The 15,113-nt window shown below is 38.2% G+C and overlaps 1 protein-coding gene across 2 annotated transcripts in view; it reads right to left on the bottom strand.

Moving 5' to 3' along the window:
* Nucleotides 1-15,113, bottom strand: part of si:ch73-173p19.1 — a 154,827-nt gene that overhangs the window by 116,660 nt on the left and 23,054 nt on the right. For both annotated transcript variants that reach the window (XM_039753220.1, XM_039753222.1), the window contains exon 3: nt 1,171-1,307. In XM_039753220.1, the coding sequence (XP_039609154.1) occupies nt 1,171-1,307 (137 nt within the window). The remainder of the gene's footprint in view (nt 1-1,170; nt 1,308-15,113) is intronic.

The following is a 15,113-nucleotide window of genomic DNA, read 5'->3' as shown; positions in this document are numbered from 1 at the left end:
TATATTTGATTTATTTGGGTCTGTAACAGCCGGTGTAAATTTATGGTACTTGTAAAAAAAAAAAAAAAAAGTTAGTTTTTTTTTTTGCTCACTCAGTTTTATCCTCTCAGTCACGTTCACACTCCCTGCGATCTGATATTGTTAGTATTCAAATAAAGATATGCTATAATCGAGGTGAACTCAGATGAGGATTATACATCGGAGAAAGAGAACAGAAGCTTTCCTCACAAGTAACGTTCAGTCACCCATAACAGTAATGCAACTGCACCAAGCGTAAAAGCAAAAGATGGCACCGTTTGGATGCAGCAATAGGTTAGCTGTCATCCTGCCAATAAATCTGCCACATGCATGTGCTTCAACCTAACAGCAGAGCATACAGAGCTCGCCAAGGTATTGTGCAAAGTTCTGTTTGTGAATATGTTTTTTGATGTATATAAAAAAAAAATGTATGTTACTTATATAAAAGTCAGATCGAATGTTATTTACCTTCATTTATTTACATATCTTCCTACTGCATAAAGTCACAAGTAGACTGCAGAGCTCCCTGTGTTTGATTGACACAGGCATGCTGACAAAGTACATGTGCAATGCCACTCCTTATTCAGGAAAAGATAATCCCATGGGAGAAAGACTTTCAGAGACTAAGGTCATAAAGCTTATGAAACAATTTCTGTACAAAGGCAGAACCGTAACAACAATTGCGTAAAGTGTGACAGGACATGTAAAGGATATCCTCTTGCTATTTTATTGTGATAGATGAGTTTTAGGTTGAACAAGAGATGAAACTGTGCAACCTGAGTCAAATTATAACAACAGATTGTTAGTAGGTACAGGAACATCTATCCAGTTCACTGCGTTTCCACCATGAACTTCACCATGACTAGCAGAGAGACAACAAGTGACTTAAGTGGTATCAGCAAAAACGTTTTATACTATGCTACACACACACCACTAAACCATTTTAACAAAAGAAACATTCAACATTTAGCAACATTATCATCTATGAATAAATGAAGGACTTCCTGACTAGTAGACTATAGACAGTGCTTTAAGGAAGAAACGTACAATAACAATCTCACTCGAACAACTGAAGAACTTTTGTGCTTAGCTAATTTCCATTTTCTCCATTTGCACAATCAAGAAAAGGAAAAAAAAGCTGCAAGTCCCTACCTTTTTCAGCTTCCTTATTGAAAGTGTTATGATTATCTTCAAGGTCTACAGGGGGATTGAATGCAGAGATTGCTTTGCTTTGTTCTGGCTGTGTTGGTCTTTCAAGTCTACATCTGCGATCTGCAGCCTGAAGCATCCTGAAATAAGCAGCCAAAAAGTATATATATATATATATATATATATTAAAATGTATTCCTTTACAAAATGAGACTGTGACAGCACTTTGATGTTACAGTTTAATCATACAGCAGTTCTTACCAATGAAAACATTTCAGTATCTTATTTCATTATTAACAGTGACCAGTTCATCCACTTTTTGAACCACTTGTTTCCCAAACAGTGTGAAAGTGAACAGAAGATTTTTAATGGCGGTAGCCTGTGTAACAGACTCGCACCAAAAGTAAAATTAGATTAATTCCAAACATAGTATGAATTTATATACACATTACTTATGTTAAAATATTAGAAAATATTTCATTATCCTGAAATGGATTACGATGCTGTAAAATTGGATAGTTGAAGTATTATAAAAATAACACAGTGGACTATATGATGCCAGAAAAAAGAATAAACCAATAATATAGATTAAAACACTTCTTAAAACTTTATTCTTTTTTTCACACTTCACTTTCAGCACATACAGTTTTTAGAGTAGAAGCGACAAACAGATCAGAGCATGCTCTCATCCTGAAAAGTAACGAAACAGGTCTGAGATCGTCTGAGGAGTAGAGCCAGGATGACGGTCAGCCCTGAAAAACAAGGTCTCTGGTCATGAAGAAAGAGAGTTATTGGTAAACTAGCTGTGTTAGCCAGGAAATTTCTTAAGACAATGGGTGTCAGCTATAGCACCACAGGTACAGTGGTGTGAAAAACTATACACCACTTCCTGATTTCTTATTCTTTTGCATGTTTGTCACACAAAATGTTTCTGATCATCAAATACATTTAACCATTAATCAAATATAACACAAGTAAACAAAAAATGCAGTTTTTAAATGGTTTTTATTATTTAGGGAGAAAAAAATCCAAACCTACATGGCCCTGTGTGAAAAAGTAATTGCCCCCTGAACCTAATAACTGGTTGGGCCACCCTTAGCAGCAATAACTGCAATCAAGCGTTTGCGATAACTTGCAATGAGTCTTTTACATCGCTCTGGAGGAATTTTGGCCCACTCATCTTTGCAGAATTGTTGTAATTCAGCTTTATTTGAGGGTTTTCTAGCATGAACCGCCTTTTTAAGGTCATGCCATAGCATCTCAAATGGATTCAGGTCAGGACTTTGACTAGGCCACTCCAAAGTCTTCATTTTGTTTTTCTTCAGCCATTCAGAGGTGGATTTGCTGGTGTGTTTTGGGTCATTGTCCTGTTGCAGCACCCAAGATCGCTTCAGCTTGAGTTGACGAACAGATGGCGGACATTCTCCTTCAGGATTTTTTGGTAGACAGTAGAATTCATGGTTCCATCTATCACAGCAAGCCTTCCAGGTCCTGAAGCAGCAAAACAACCCCAGACCATCACACTACCACCACCATATTTTACTGTTGGTATGATGTTCTTTTCTGAAATGCTGTGTTCCTTTTACGCCAGATGTAAGGGACATTTGCCTTCCAAAAGTTCAACTTTTGTCTCATCAGTCCACAATGTATTTTCCCAAAAGTCTTGGCAATCATTGAGATGTTTCTTAGCAAAATTGAGACGAGCCCTAATGTTCTTTTTGCTTAACAGTGGTTTGCATCTTGGAAATCTGCCATGCAGGCCGTTTTTGCCCAGTCTCTTTCTTATGGTGGAGTCGTGAACACTGACCTTAATTGAGGCAAGTGAGGCCTGCAGTTCTTTAGACGTTGTCCTGGGGTCTTTTGTGACCTCTCGGATGAGTCGTCTCTCTCTTGGGGTAATTTTGGTCGCGCCACTCCTGGGAAGGTTCACCACTGTTCCATGTTTTTGCCATTTGTGGATAATGGCTCTCACTGTGGTTTGCTGGAGTCCCAAAGCTTTAGAAATGGCTTTATAACCTTTACCAGACTGATAGATCTCAATTACTTCTGTTCTCATTTGTTCCTGAATTTCTTTGGATCTTGGCATGATGTCTAGCTTTTGAGATGCTTTTGGTCTACTTCTCTGTGTCAGGCAGCTCCTATTTAAGTGATTTCTTGATTGAAACAGGTGTGGCAGTAATGAGGCCTGGGGGTGGCTACGGAAATTGAACTCAGGTGTGATACACCACAGTTAGGTTATTTTTTTAACAAAGGGGCAATTACTTTTTCACACAGGGCCATGTAGGTTTGGATTTTTTTTCTCCCTAAATAATAAAAACCATCATTTAAAAACTACATTTTGTGTTTACTTGTGTTATATTTGATTAATGGTTAAATGTGTTTGATGATCAGATACATTTTGTGTGACAAACATGCAAAATAAGAAGAAATCAGGAAGGGGGCAAATAGTTTTTCACACCACTGTAAATCAGGTCAACGACAAGAACTATTCTTTTCTTATGAGATATTTGTAGTTTGTTTTTTTTTAAACTAAGGGTTAATATTATTGGCAAGCACAGTGGTGTAGTGGTTAACACTTTAAACCTTGTACTTCAAATCCTGAGGTTGTAGGTTCAAATCCTTCTATTGACACTATGTGACCTTCACCAAGTCACTTCACTTTCCTGTTTATCAATTGGAAAAACAAAAGAAATGTAAATCACATCTCAAATTTATAAGTCACCTTGGATAAGAGTCCAATCAAATAAGTAGTAATAATAATATTATTAGGTCACTAAGGCTGCTTATTCTTGAACATGTTATACACAATTGCACATGAGGAAAACATCTCTGTTTCAGACCAAATCTTGTTTTTTTCTGTTTTTCCTAGTGACTTGGCTTATTTGTCAATGCAAGAACAGTTTTACAGTTTTTTTTTTTCTTCAAATCAAAACAGGTAAACGGTAAGAATACTGTCTCTGTAACTTGCTCTGCTGTTCCAATCTCTGAGCATGCCACAGTCTTCTCCATGACCCGCAGCAGTGTCCCAACTCAACAGCGTGCCACAATTGTATCTGCAACCCCCCCCATTTCAAACCTTAATGTAGCACAGCAATATTAAAACCTCAAGAGCTCCAAAGTTTCAGCATCAGAACATGCCTGATTTCCAGAGAAAGTTCCACCTGAAAATCCCACTGCACAATGATCCTCCTCTTGCAGTCCATTCTCTGGAGCTTCTTTCTTCCCAGCGAACCCCATCGCCCCTCCCCCCTCCCCGATTGGTGCTCCTCACCCCTTTGTTATACCCCTTTATTATACTTGAAGGCTACAAACGGCCTTAAGTATATTCTTGCACTCAAATCAATGCAACAATTCAGGAAATGGACTGAATTGACCGAGTGAATTTGTATTCAGTTTTACTACTTTTTATTTGATGAATTGACCTCCGCTAATTCATGACTGTGTTGCACTGTGACTGCACTAGGACTCTCTACAAAGTCACAGTTTATGACCAAAGACATCCTTATTTTTGTCAGTGAGGTCCCCTCCTGATCTCTCACATGTATAACTTATGGTGCACCTTTTTGTCCGTGTCTGGTTACAAAATCAATTGGTCCAAGTCGACCCTTCTTGTCCTAAATATGTCCAATAGATAGTCCTGTGTTCACTTCGCTACATGATTATCCCCATTAAATTACAAATATTCAGAAATGCCAGGAACTGGTCCAGACTGGTTATTATTAAAATCAATATTTTCACTTGGTTTGATTTTGTTAGTTGCATGTTCCTTGTTCTCCGTCTGATTCAATTCCGGTCTGAAATCAGATACGACACCAAGTACTGACATTCAAAACTATTTGATACCCAATCTATTATATACATAAAAGCCAAATACCACAGACTCACTCATCACGAAATCTCTCGAACCATGAGGACTTTGGACTTGAAATTTGGAATGTAGGTTACTCTTGGCCCATAGGTGCTCGCTAAGAAACTGCTTTAAAAAATTTTTGGTCCAAGCTCATTCTGTCTGTATGTCTGTCAGCTTTTCACTAGAGAATTACTTAACGGATTTAGATCTTGTTGTTTTCTATAGTTTGCTTGAACTTTCCGGTTGATTTTGCGACTTCTCTCATCACACTAAGTACCGTAGTTCTCTTGCGGTATGGATGCATTTATGCAAATCCAAGAGATTGGCTGTGGGCCGAGAGCAGGGGGGTGGGGCCTTCCTCATTCACAAGCCAGCCTCTGTTCGAGTTGGTCTACATCTCGCCACGTGTTGGAGTGCAACTTGCCTCTGCTTATCTAGCGATACCCGTTTGTTCAACAGACATTATCATCTACAGATTGTTAAGGAGTAACATTTGACATTTTTCAGAGAAAGATCAGAGCTCCATGTGTTTTAGAGGGTAGCTGCCGATTGCCAGAGATATCACAGCCATGTCCTTTTCTCCCCGCGCGGGGAATGCTCTCCCATCAGAGCTGAACACGATCAGATATAGTGCCAACAAATATTGATTTTTAAAGTTTGTCCTGTTTCATTACTATGTGGGCATTGCCACGGGGTACAGCTAGTATAGCATATAATGTAACTCAAAATTTTATTTAAAATTGTAAAAGTATGAATACACTAAAGTCTTTACTTTGATGAAAATATAAATGTTACTGATTAAATCAGTGAAAGAATATATGCTAAATTTGCATGTGTCTCTTCAGGGTTAGTATAATGCTCTGTTAACTTTAAATCCTATGCTCTGTCAACTTTAAATACTATCACTAGGAAAATATATGCAGTTAAGTGATGAACTGGGTTTCATATATGTTAAATAGTTTCATATGAATTATTTGTACCTGTATCTTTATAGGTGCTTATTAAGTATAACATATACTTATAAAATATTTCCACAGGCAGAGAGAGTTATGTGAAGGTAATGTTTTGTCCTTATGTAAGTAATAACTTAAGAGTCCAGGCAGTTACTGATAAGACAATTAATTATCTCTGTAAACAATGCCACTGTTAAATGTTTGCTCACTAAGGATCAACAGACATGACCTAACTCTTGTTGGTTTGATGTAAACAGTTTGACATTAATTTATGGAATGACAAGAGTTGGGGGGAAGATTTTAAGCTATAAAAGGTGTGCATTGTGTGAACTGGACATTCAGAACTTAAAAGTTCTGGATCAGAATAAATGCTACTAAAGACCTCCTTTTGTTAATTAAAATATTGTGGCTTCTTTCCTTCCACAAATAGAGATACTTCCAAGTAAGCAATATATTTTGTAAAAGGTCAGAACAAAGATCTGTAAACCATAAAAAGTAAACAAGTTTAAATCAAGTCACAAGATGTTTGTACATAAACTCTTTATGTCCTGGCCCCAGTTCTCATAGCCTGCAGAGTGCATTTAACACTAGAATTACCACAGCCTACGAGAAAACTTGTAAATCTGGCCCACCTTAAATCCATTCGCACCTCTCCATCAGGGTTTTTTGTCCTGTAAATGTGCCAATTAAGACAAGCAGCAAGTAGCCTGCTATTCCATCCCCGGACTGACTTAGAACTGCACAAACGTCTTCCAGCTCATGCCTTATTTGATTATCTGGGAGTGAAGTGCTAGAGTTTTAGAGTGGAAATAATAGATCATTATTTGGAACACATGCAATTCATGTGTGTTCTGTTTCTACAGTAATCTATGTAAACACCTTGTTAAAACAGAAACTTTTTCATATTTTAGCAATAAATGTTACAAAATGTAGGCATAAACTATAGAATATGTGAAGCCTAAGATCAAATAAACACTTTCACAAAAGATTCAAGGATGATACAACAGGTTCCGTGGTGTAGCGGTAAGATTTGCTGACTTGTAATCAAGACTCCCCGGTTCGATCCCCACTGCCTCCTATATTTGCCGTTTTCAGTAGTGAGCTGCTCTTATTGTTAATATTATACAGTACACACATACATTTGGTTTGTGTCTGTAACTTATTGTATTAGGGCTAACTATGCTTATCCGGGGCTACTGTTTAACATCATTCCCTGGGTTTAGTCTCTCAAGACTGTTTAAGATTATATTTTGTGCTTATACAGGTGGATCTCAATAAATTAGAATATCATCGAAAAGTTAACTTATTTCAGTAATTCAATTCAAAAAGTAAAACTCATCCATATATATAATTTGATACTATCCGTATGTATGGTGTTCGCATCAATACCCCATATGTATGGTGTTCGCATCAATACCTCGACTCAATACAAGTTAGAACCATGCAATGGGATGCAGTATTGCATGATTGGCTAAGAATGTTCCAATGCTTCAGTGACGCCGCTGGACGGCCGAGTATAGTAAGTCGGTACAGTATTTGTTCGAGCAGATAACAGTAAGTTCGGTTGGTTTTTGGAACGTTGGTTTGGTGGGACATACTTTCCAGGATTAACATCGTCAACTGACTTAAACCCTTCGACAGCTCCGGAACTGTAAGTAATTTAGAACGTATCGCCATTTGCTCGGTACGTTGAAATCTATCTTTGGGCAGTTCGGTTTTGGCATCCATCCTTCTGACATCTACTGGCAAACTGAGTAATGACAGCTGGGTATTAGCAACGGTCACTGCTTAAATTTTAGCGGATCTCAGATCTAAAATGACCACGCCAACATAATTATTACTCCAACTCCGATTTAAGTCGTAAGATACATTTTGTTTTGAAAATTTGTTTGCCGGAAAAAATCAAATGAGGTGCTCCGAAGAGCTGAGTTCACATCTCGCAGCCCCGTTTAAACAGGAAGCTCTTCATTACATCAGCCGAAAAGGTCTATTTTAAGCACAAATCAGTGCCATGATAACAAAATCATTTCAAGGACTTAAAAAAACAAATAATTCTTTGCAGAGAAAGTATGGATTTCACAAACGTAGAATTTGTAGCCCGATTTGATTGGGCTCCCAGTCGCTAGTATTATATAGATTCTTTACACACAGAGTGACACATTTCTAGAATTTAATTCTTTTCATTTTGCTGATTATGGCTTATAGCTAATGAAAACCCAAAATTCAGTATCTTAGGAAATTAGAATATTATGAAAAATACTGTAGACTCCTGGTGTCACACTCCACTCAGCTAATTAACCCAAAAGCCTTTAAAATGGTCTCTCAGTCTGGTTCTATAGGCCACACTATCATGGGGAAAACTGCCGACTTGACAGTTGTCCAGAAGACAGTCATTGACACCCTCCACAAGGAGGGTAAGCCACACAAGGTCATTGCTAAAGAGGTTGGCTGTTCACAGAGTGCTGTATCCAAGCATATTAATGGGAAGTTGAGTGGAAGGAAAATATGTGCCAGAAAAAGGTGCATAAGCAACAGGGATAATCACAGCCTTGTGAGGATTGTTAAGAATTTGGGGGAGATTCCCAAGAAGTGGACTGCGGTTAGAGTCAGTGCTTCAAGAGCCACCACAAACAGACGTATCCGGAACATGGGCTACAACTGTCACCACATTCCTGGTGTCAAGCCACTCCTGAACCAGGGACAATGTCAGAATGGTCTTACCTGGGCTAAGGAGAAAACGGATTGCACTGTTTCTCAGTGGTCCACCACAGAGACACGTATCCAGGACATGGGCTACAACTGTCACAACATTCCTGGTGTCAAGCCACTCCTAAACCAATTACCAGGGCTAAGAAGGAAACAGACTGGACTGTTGCTTAGTGGTCCAAAGTCCTCTTTTCAGATGAAAGTAAATTTTGCATATCATTTGGAAATCAAGGTCCCAGAGTCTGGAGGAAGAGTGGAGAGGCACAGAATCCAAGTTGCTTGAGGTCCAGTGTGAAGTTTTTGCGTTCAGTGTTGATTTGGGGAGCCATGTCATCTGCTGGTGTTGGTCCACTGTGTTTTATCAAGTCAAAAGTTAGTGTATCTGTCAACCAGGAGATTTTAGAGCACTTCATGCTTCCCTCTGCTGACAAGCTTTATGGAGATGCTGATTTCATTTTCCAGCAAGACTTGGCACCTGCCCATACTGCAAAAAGTACCAATACCTGGTATCACTGTGCTTGATTGGCCGGCAAACCTGCCTGACCTAAACCCCATAGGGAATCTATGGGGTATTGTCAAGAGGAAGAAAAGCAACAACAGACCAAACAATGCAGACGAGCTGAAGGCCACTATCAAAGCATCCTGGGCTTCCATAACACCTCAGCGGTGCCACAGGCTGATCGCCTTTATGCCACGCCACATTGATGCAGTACTTCATGCAAAAGGAGCCCCAACCTAGTGCGTACATGGACATAATTTTCAGCAGGTCAATATTTCTGTAATAAACTTTTTTTTTTTTTTAAATTGGTCTTATGTAATATTCTTATTTTCTAAGATAATTAATTTTGAGTTTTCATTACCTGTAGGCCATTATTTATTTTCATTTTGCTGATTAACGCTTGAAATATATCACTTTTTGAATTACATTAAAAATAAATTAACTTTTGATGATATTCCAATTTATTGAGAGGCACCTGTAGAATTTGTACTGTATTATCAATAGATATCTCTATTTTAATAGTTATACGCCACTGCTGAGAGGCTTATTTTGTTTTGGACCTGTTCCGTCTCTGTGTATGTCAGAGGACTGGAACTTTGTGAAGTGTGGTGTAGCCTCACATGGGAAGGCAAAATGGGGGGACTGGGGGACTGAGGGGAGGAGAGAGAAAAAGAGCAAGCTATCTCTAATCTATCCTTTTAACCCTTATAATTACAAGTGTCAATGTAACAATTGGCTTCATGGCAATAACTCCTGAGAAAATTGAAAATTAAGGTCAAATCTGTTTTATCTTACGTTGAGACTACAAAATGACAACAAAAGTTCAAAACCAATGTCTTCATGACCGAACAAAGAAAGTATTCTCTCACTTAACAGGCCTAAATGCTAAAATAACATTTTTACAGGAGACCCACTTATTAAGCAAGAATCAATTTCAGCTGCAAAGAGACTAGACTGGCCAAATATTCCATTCCAGCTTTACAAAGAAAACTAGAGGTAACTGAATTCTTACACATAGAAAATCTCATTTGTAGTATCAGATGTAGTATCTGATCCTGAAGGGAGATATGTGATCATCATGGGTAATTTAACTGTAAAGTGATTTTGATAAATATCTACACAGCTAATGTGGGTAATTGGGACTTCATCCAAAACGTATTTGCATCCATTCCCGACATGAACACTCATAAAATTATAATGGCTAAGGACTTTAATTGTGTTTTAAATCCAGACCTAGATACATCTCCTGCCACAGGGGCGATGGTATCTAACACAGCAAAGACGATTACACAGTTTGTAACTAATCACAACTTATGAGACCCCTGGAGATTTACAAACCCAAACTCAAGAGCATATTCCCTTCTACTCACCAGTGTATCACTGCTACTCAAGAATTGATTTTTTCTTTATAGATAACAATTTTTTTTGCCTACAATTAAATCTTCTAAGCACAACGCTATTGTTATCTCCGACCATGCCCATTTGATCATGGAGCTAAAATCATTATGCCCCACATACTCATCTCGCTGCTGGCGTCTTAACCCGCTTTTATTAGCAGATGAGAACTGTACAGAATTTATATCCAAGCAAATTGATTTTTTAGAGGCAAATACATCCTCAGAGGTTTCTGCAGGAACACTCTGGGAATTTCTGAAAGCTTTCTTAAGAAGACAGATTCTCATATCTTTCTCACAGAAGTAAACTGGAAACCAAGAAGGTATCAGAGTTAATCAGTGAAATTACTAGAATAGATTAAAAACATGCTAAATGTCCAAATGAGGCACTTCAGATGAAAAGACAGGCTCTGCACTCAGAACTCAACCTCTTGACAACTAAAGAAACACAACAACTCATGTTTAAATAAAGACATCATTACTGTGAAGATGGAGAGAAAGCTAATAAGATCTTAGAGCAACAAATGCAATCACAACAATTGCCAACACAGACTGAGACAAAATTATTGATCATAAAAATATAATGCACACATTTAGAGGACACTAGAAGTCCTTATATTCAACTGAGTTTAAAGAAGACAAGATGCAACCTAATGCATTTCTGGATGCATTACAGATGCCACAATTTGATGCTCTAAATGCAGTGGAATTGGATAAACCACTGGCACTATCAGAATTACCAGATGCTATAAATTTACTTCAGAATATGAAAGCAGCAGGCCTGGATGGCCACCCTACCGAATTTTATAAAAATTTCTTAATTAAGCTAGCTCCCCTTTTATTAGCAACATTTACAGAAGCTAGAAACAATAAAATTCTACCTCAAACTTTTTGCCAAGCATTAACTACCGTCTTGTCTAAGCAAAATAAGGACTTATTACAATGTGCATCACTTACCAATTTCACTTCTGAATAATGATGTTAAAATACTCTCTCCAAAGTCCTAGTTAGAAGGATTGAGAAAGCGCTTCATTCGGTAATACCACAAGACCAAACTGGATTTATTAAATACAGACACTTAGCTTCAAACCTTCAATGACTCTTTAATGTAATATATTCACCGACAAAGTTTAACACCTTGTGCATGGATCAAACTACTGTAAGAAGCTACAGTTTGTATTAACTACATTAATTCGGACTACTTCAATCTAGAACGTGGTAGTAGGCAAGGATGCTCCTTATCACCACTGCTTTTTGCAATTGCCATTGAGCCACTGGCAGTTCACTGTCGAAATGCTTATGAGATAAAGGGGATTATCAGAGAAGGACTTGGAACAGAAAATTTCACTATATACAGATGATATGGTACTGTATACTGTATATCAGATCCAGAAAATACTGTGCCTGCAGTACTAACAGCACTAACAAAATTTCAAAAGATTTCTGGTCTCAGAATTAATTTGAATAAAAGTGTGCTCTTTTCAGTGAATTCTCAAGCACACAGTATTAGATTGGCCACCTTCACTTTTATCATCGCAGATCAATTTAAATACCATGGGGTAAACATCACAAGTAAATATAAAGCTCTTTATCGACAAAATATTTCCGTCTTCCTGGAAAAAATGAAGCAAGACTTGCATAGATTTTCTACCCTTCATCTCACTTTAGCTGGAAGAATTAACATTGTCAAGATAAATATCTTTCATAAGCTTCTTTTTCTACTTCAAAACATTCCAATATGCATCAATAAATCATTTTTTAAGAAATTAGAATTCAAAACAGCCACGTATACAAAGGGCGACCCTACAGAGGCCTAAGGCAGAAGGTGGCTGTTGCGATGTGAAATTTTGCACACAAGTTGATAAATATTTTGTATGTCTTTATTTGTAACTTAGACAAAGCAATGTAATTCTAGTGTTACATTATTGATAACATCATCAATGGTTTGATGGTTTAAGAACCCCTTCCCCCCTTTTAGGACTGAGTCTCTTTGTAATTTTACGACAGGGTGGGGGACGTGCCTCAAACAAGTTTGACCAATATTTCTCTGCTGAAGTCTCTCAGTCAAACCCCACAGGAAAGCCAGGCTGTCTAACTGCCAAGCTTTACCTTAACATATGGTTTGGAGGGCAGGTGTGAAGGTGTTCTATCCCCAAATTGGTCTGAAGTATGGCTCTTTGGAACTGGCTTGGATCAGAAGCCTTTAGAAGTACCATGATGCCCTATTAGCTCTAGGAGTTGGACAGAAAACCTATAAATTTGCTTGCTTTACCTCACCCTCTCTCTCATCAAACTGATGAAAGACCATGTCACACCATTAACTGAAAAGGACAACACAATGAAGAGAACAGCTCGGCAACCATACTGAGAAAGGCATGCGGCCTGTCCTGAAGAAAACTGACCACAAATGATGTCTTAACTATAGATATTTTAAGTAACTAACAAGTCTGTGTGCCACCTGAAACTAGACATAACCATTTATCTGGTTGTATGGGTGCCAATATTCAAATGTACTTTGCATGTTGTTATTATTTATGATTATCAATAACACATTATTTAAATTGTAACTTAACTCCTGCTTGTCTTTTACTACACCTAACTGCCTGAGGTTATAAATGTAGAAGAGAAGGTGGGGAGAAGTTATATAGTACAGTACCCTATAAACAGTGGTAAGTCTGGGAGATTTGAGGCATTCTGACAAAGTCTACATATTAATAATACAAAACTCTACCAAGAGAAAATAGTGGCATGGCTCTACCTAACTTTCAATTTTATTACTGAGCGGAAAATATACAAGCTATAAAAACTTGGACATTGACACAAATAGATGAACATACACAGGCTTGGTCTGGATTAGAAATAAAATCCTGCAGCGCTTCCTTATATTTCTTGCTTTGTACCTCAACAAATACAAGTCATTGCCAATATACTAACAACCCAAATGTGCTTCACTCACTCAGAATATGGAAATAATGTAGGAAGTATTTAAAGATGGAGAAGCTTTTATCTGCGACACCTCTGCACGAGAACCACGAACCACCTTTTACCACCATCTCAAACGCACGCAGTTTATAATGACTGGAAACCATTCGGAATTAAATCACTTAGAGATCTGTACATAGACAACATCTTTGCATTCTATGAACAATTACACTCCTAATTTAACTTTCCAGAAACACATTTCTTTCAATACCTTCAAATTAGAAACTTGCCCAATTTTCCTCATCTTCCACCTACCTCTATTCTGGAAAAAATATTTATCTGTCTTGAGGACTCAGATAGTAATATATAACAGCATTTTAAAGTCCCTCCGTTTCAATGATCCCAGAGTACAGTGGGAAAAGGATCTCTCACTCAACATCTCAGAAAAGGAGTGGAACGTAGCTCTTTTTCATGGGTGGAGGCTGATTTGTTTCAAACCTAGTTTTGTTAAACTTGACTTGCTTGTATGGAATGTTATTGTATTTTAATAAAATGTTAAAAAATAAATAAAAATTGCTCATAAATCTTCAGTATCATGTTTTTGTTATTAATTTAAGGTATCACTTTTGATCATCAGAAGCAAAATCTAGCACTTAACCTCGGGAAAGCCACTATAGTTTCAAATGGAACAGCAGACTATTTTATTAGGCTTTTGCTTTAGAACAAGCTGTGCAAAAAGGCATAACCACAGAGAATGCACTAACCCATATCTCATTACAGCCATATTGCACAAACTGCAATTAGTTTCTATTACTTAATGAGCATGGGCCTGTCTCAAGTAGTTATGCTCAGTCAACTATATGTACAAATGGAATTTCACTTAACATAGGCACTGTTCATTTTTGAAAACAAGCAACATGCTAAAACCCTTTGCCCCGATGAAGTATCTGTGGTGAACTTCTCCAGGCTGGTGGTAAGGCTGTCCTCCTAGCATTGCAAGCAATCTTTGCTTCCATCTGTGAGATGAGCATTATCCCAACTAACTGGAAAGCGTGACTTCTCGTTCCTATCTGGAAAGGGAAAGGTGATCCCCTAGATTGCGGCAACTATAGGGGAATAACACTGCTGTCGGTGCCAGGTAAGGTCCTTGCTACGGTCATCCTCAATAGGACCTGTGATCACTTGCTAACCTACCAGTGACCAGAGCAGTATGGTTTAACGCCTAAGAGGTCCACCATTGACCGCAACCTGGCACAGAGGACTCTCACGGAGCACAAATGTGAATTTTGGCTGAGTTTCTTTGGTGCCTTTGTCTATTTTTGTAAAGTGTTCCCCTCAGTTGATCAAGCTGCAGTGTGGGACATCCTGAGACTTCACTGTATCCCCACAAAGTTGCCGGATATCAAGGCCAGCCTGTACACTCATTCTGTGAGTGCTGTGCAGAGCAAAGGCAGAACCTCTGCATTTTTCCCCAGTTGATTCTGGGGTTTGTCAGGGGTGAGTTTTTGCTCCTAATTTGTTCAATGCTTGTAAAGCACTGGGTGTTCGGCAAGGTCGTGAGGTCCAGTAGCTGTGGCTGTTGGTGAAGAGAGATGCACTGATCTTGACTTTGCCAACGATAC

Source organism: Polypterus senegalus, chromosome 5, assembly GCF_016835505.1.
Source record: "Polypterus senegalus isolate Bchr_013 chromosome 5, ASM1683550v1, whole genome shotgun sequence".
Classification (NCBI taxonomy): domain Eukaryota; kingdom Metazoa; phylum Chordata; class Cladistia; order Polypteriformes; family Polypteridae; genus Polypterus; species Polypterus senegalus.
The sequence above is the reverse complement of the archived record's forward strand: the minus strand, read 5'-3'. Positions and strand labels throughout refer to the sequence as shown.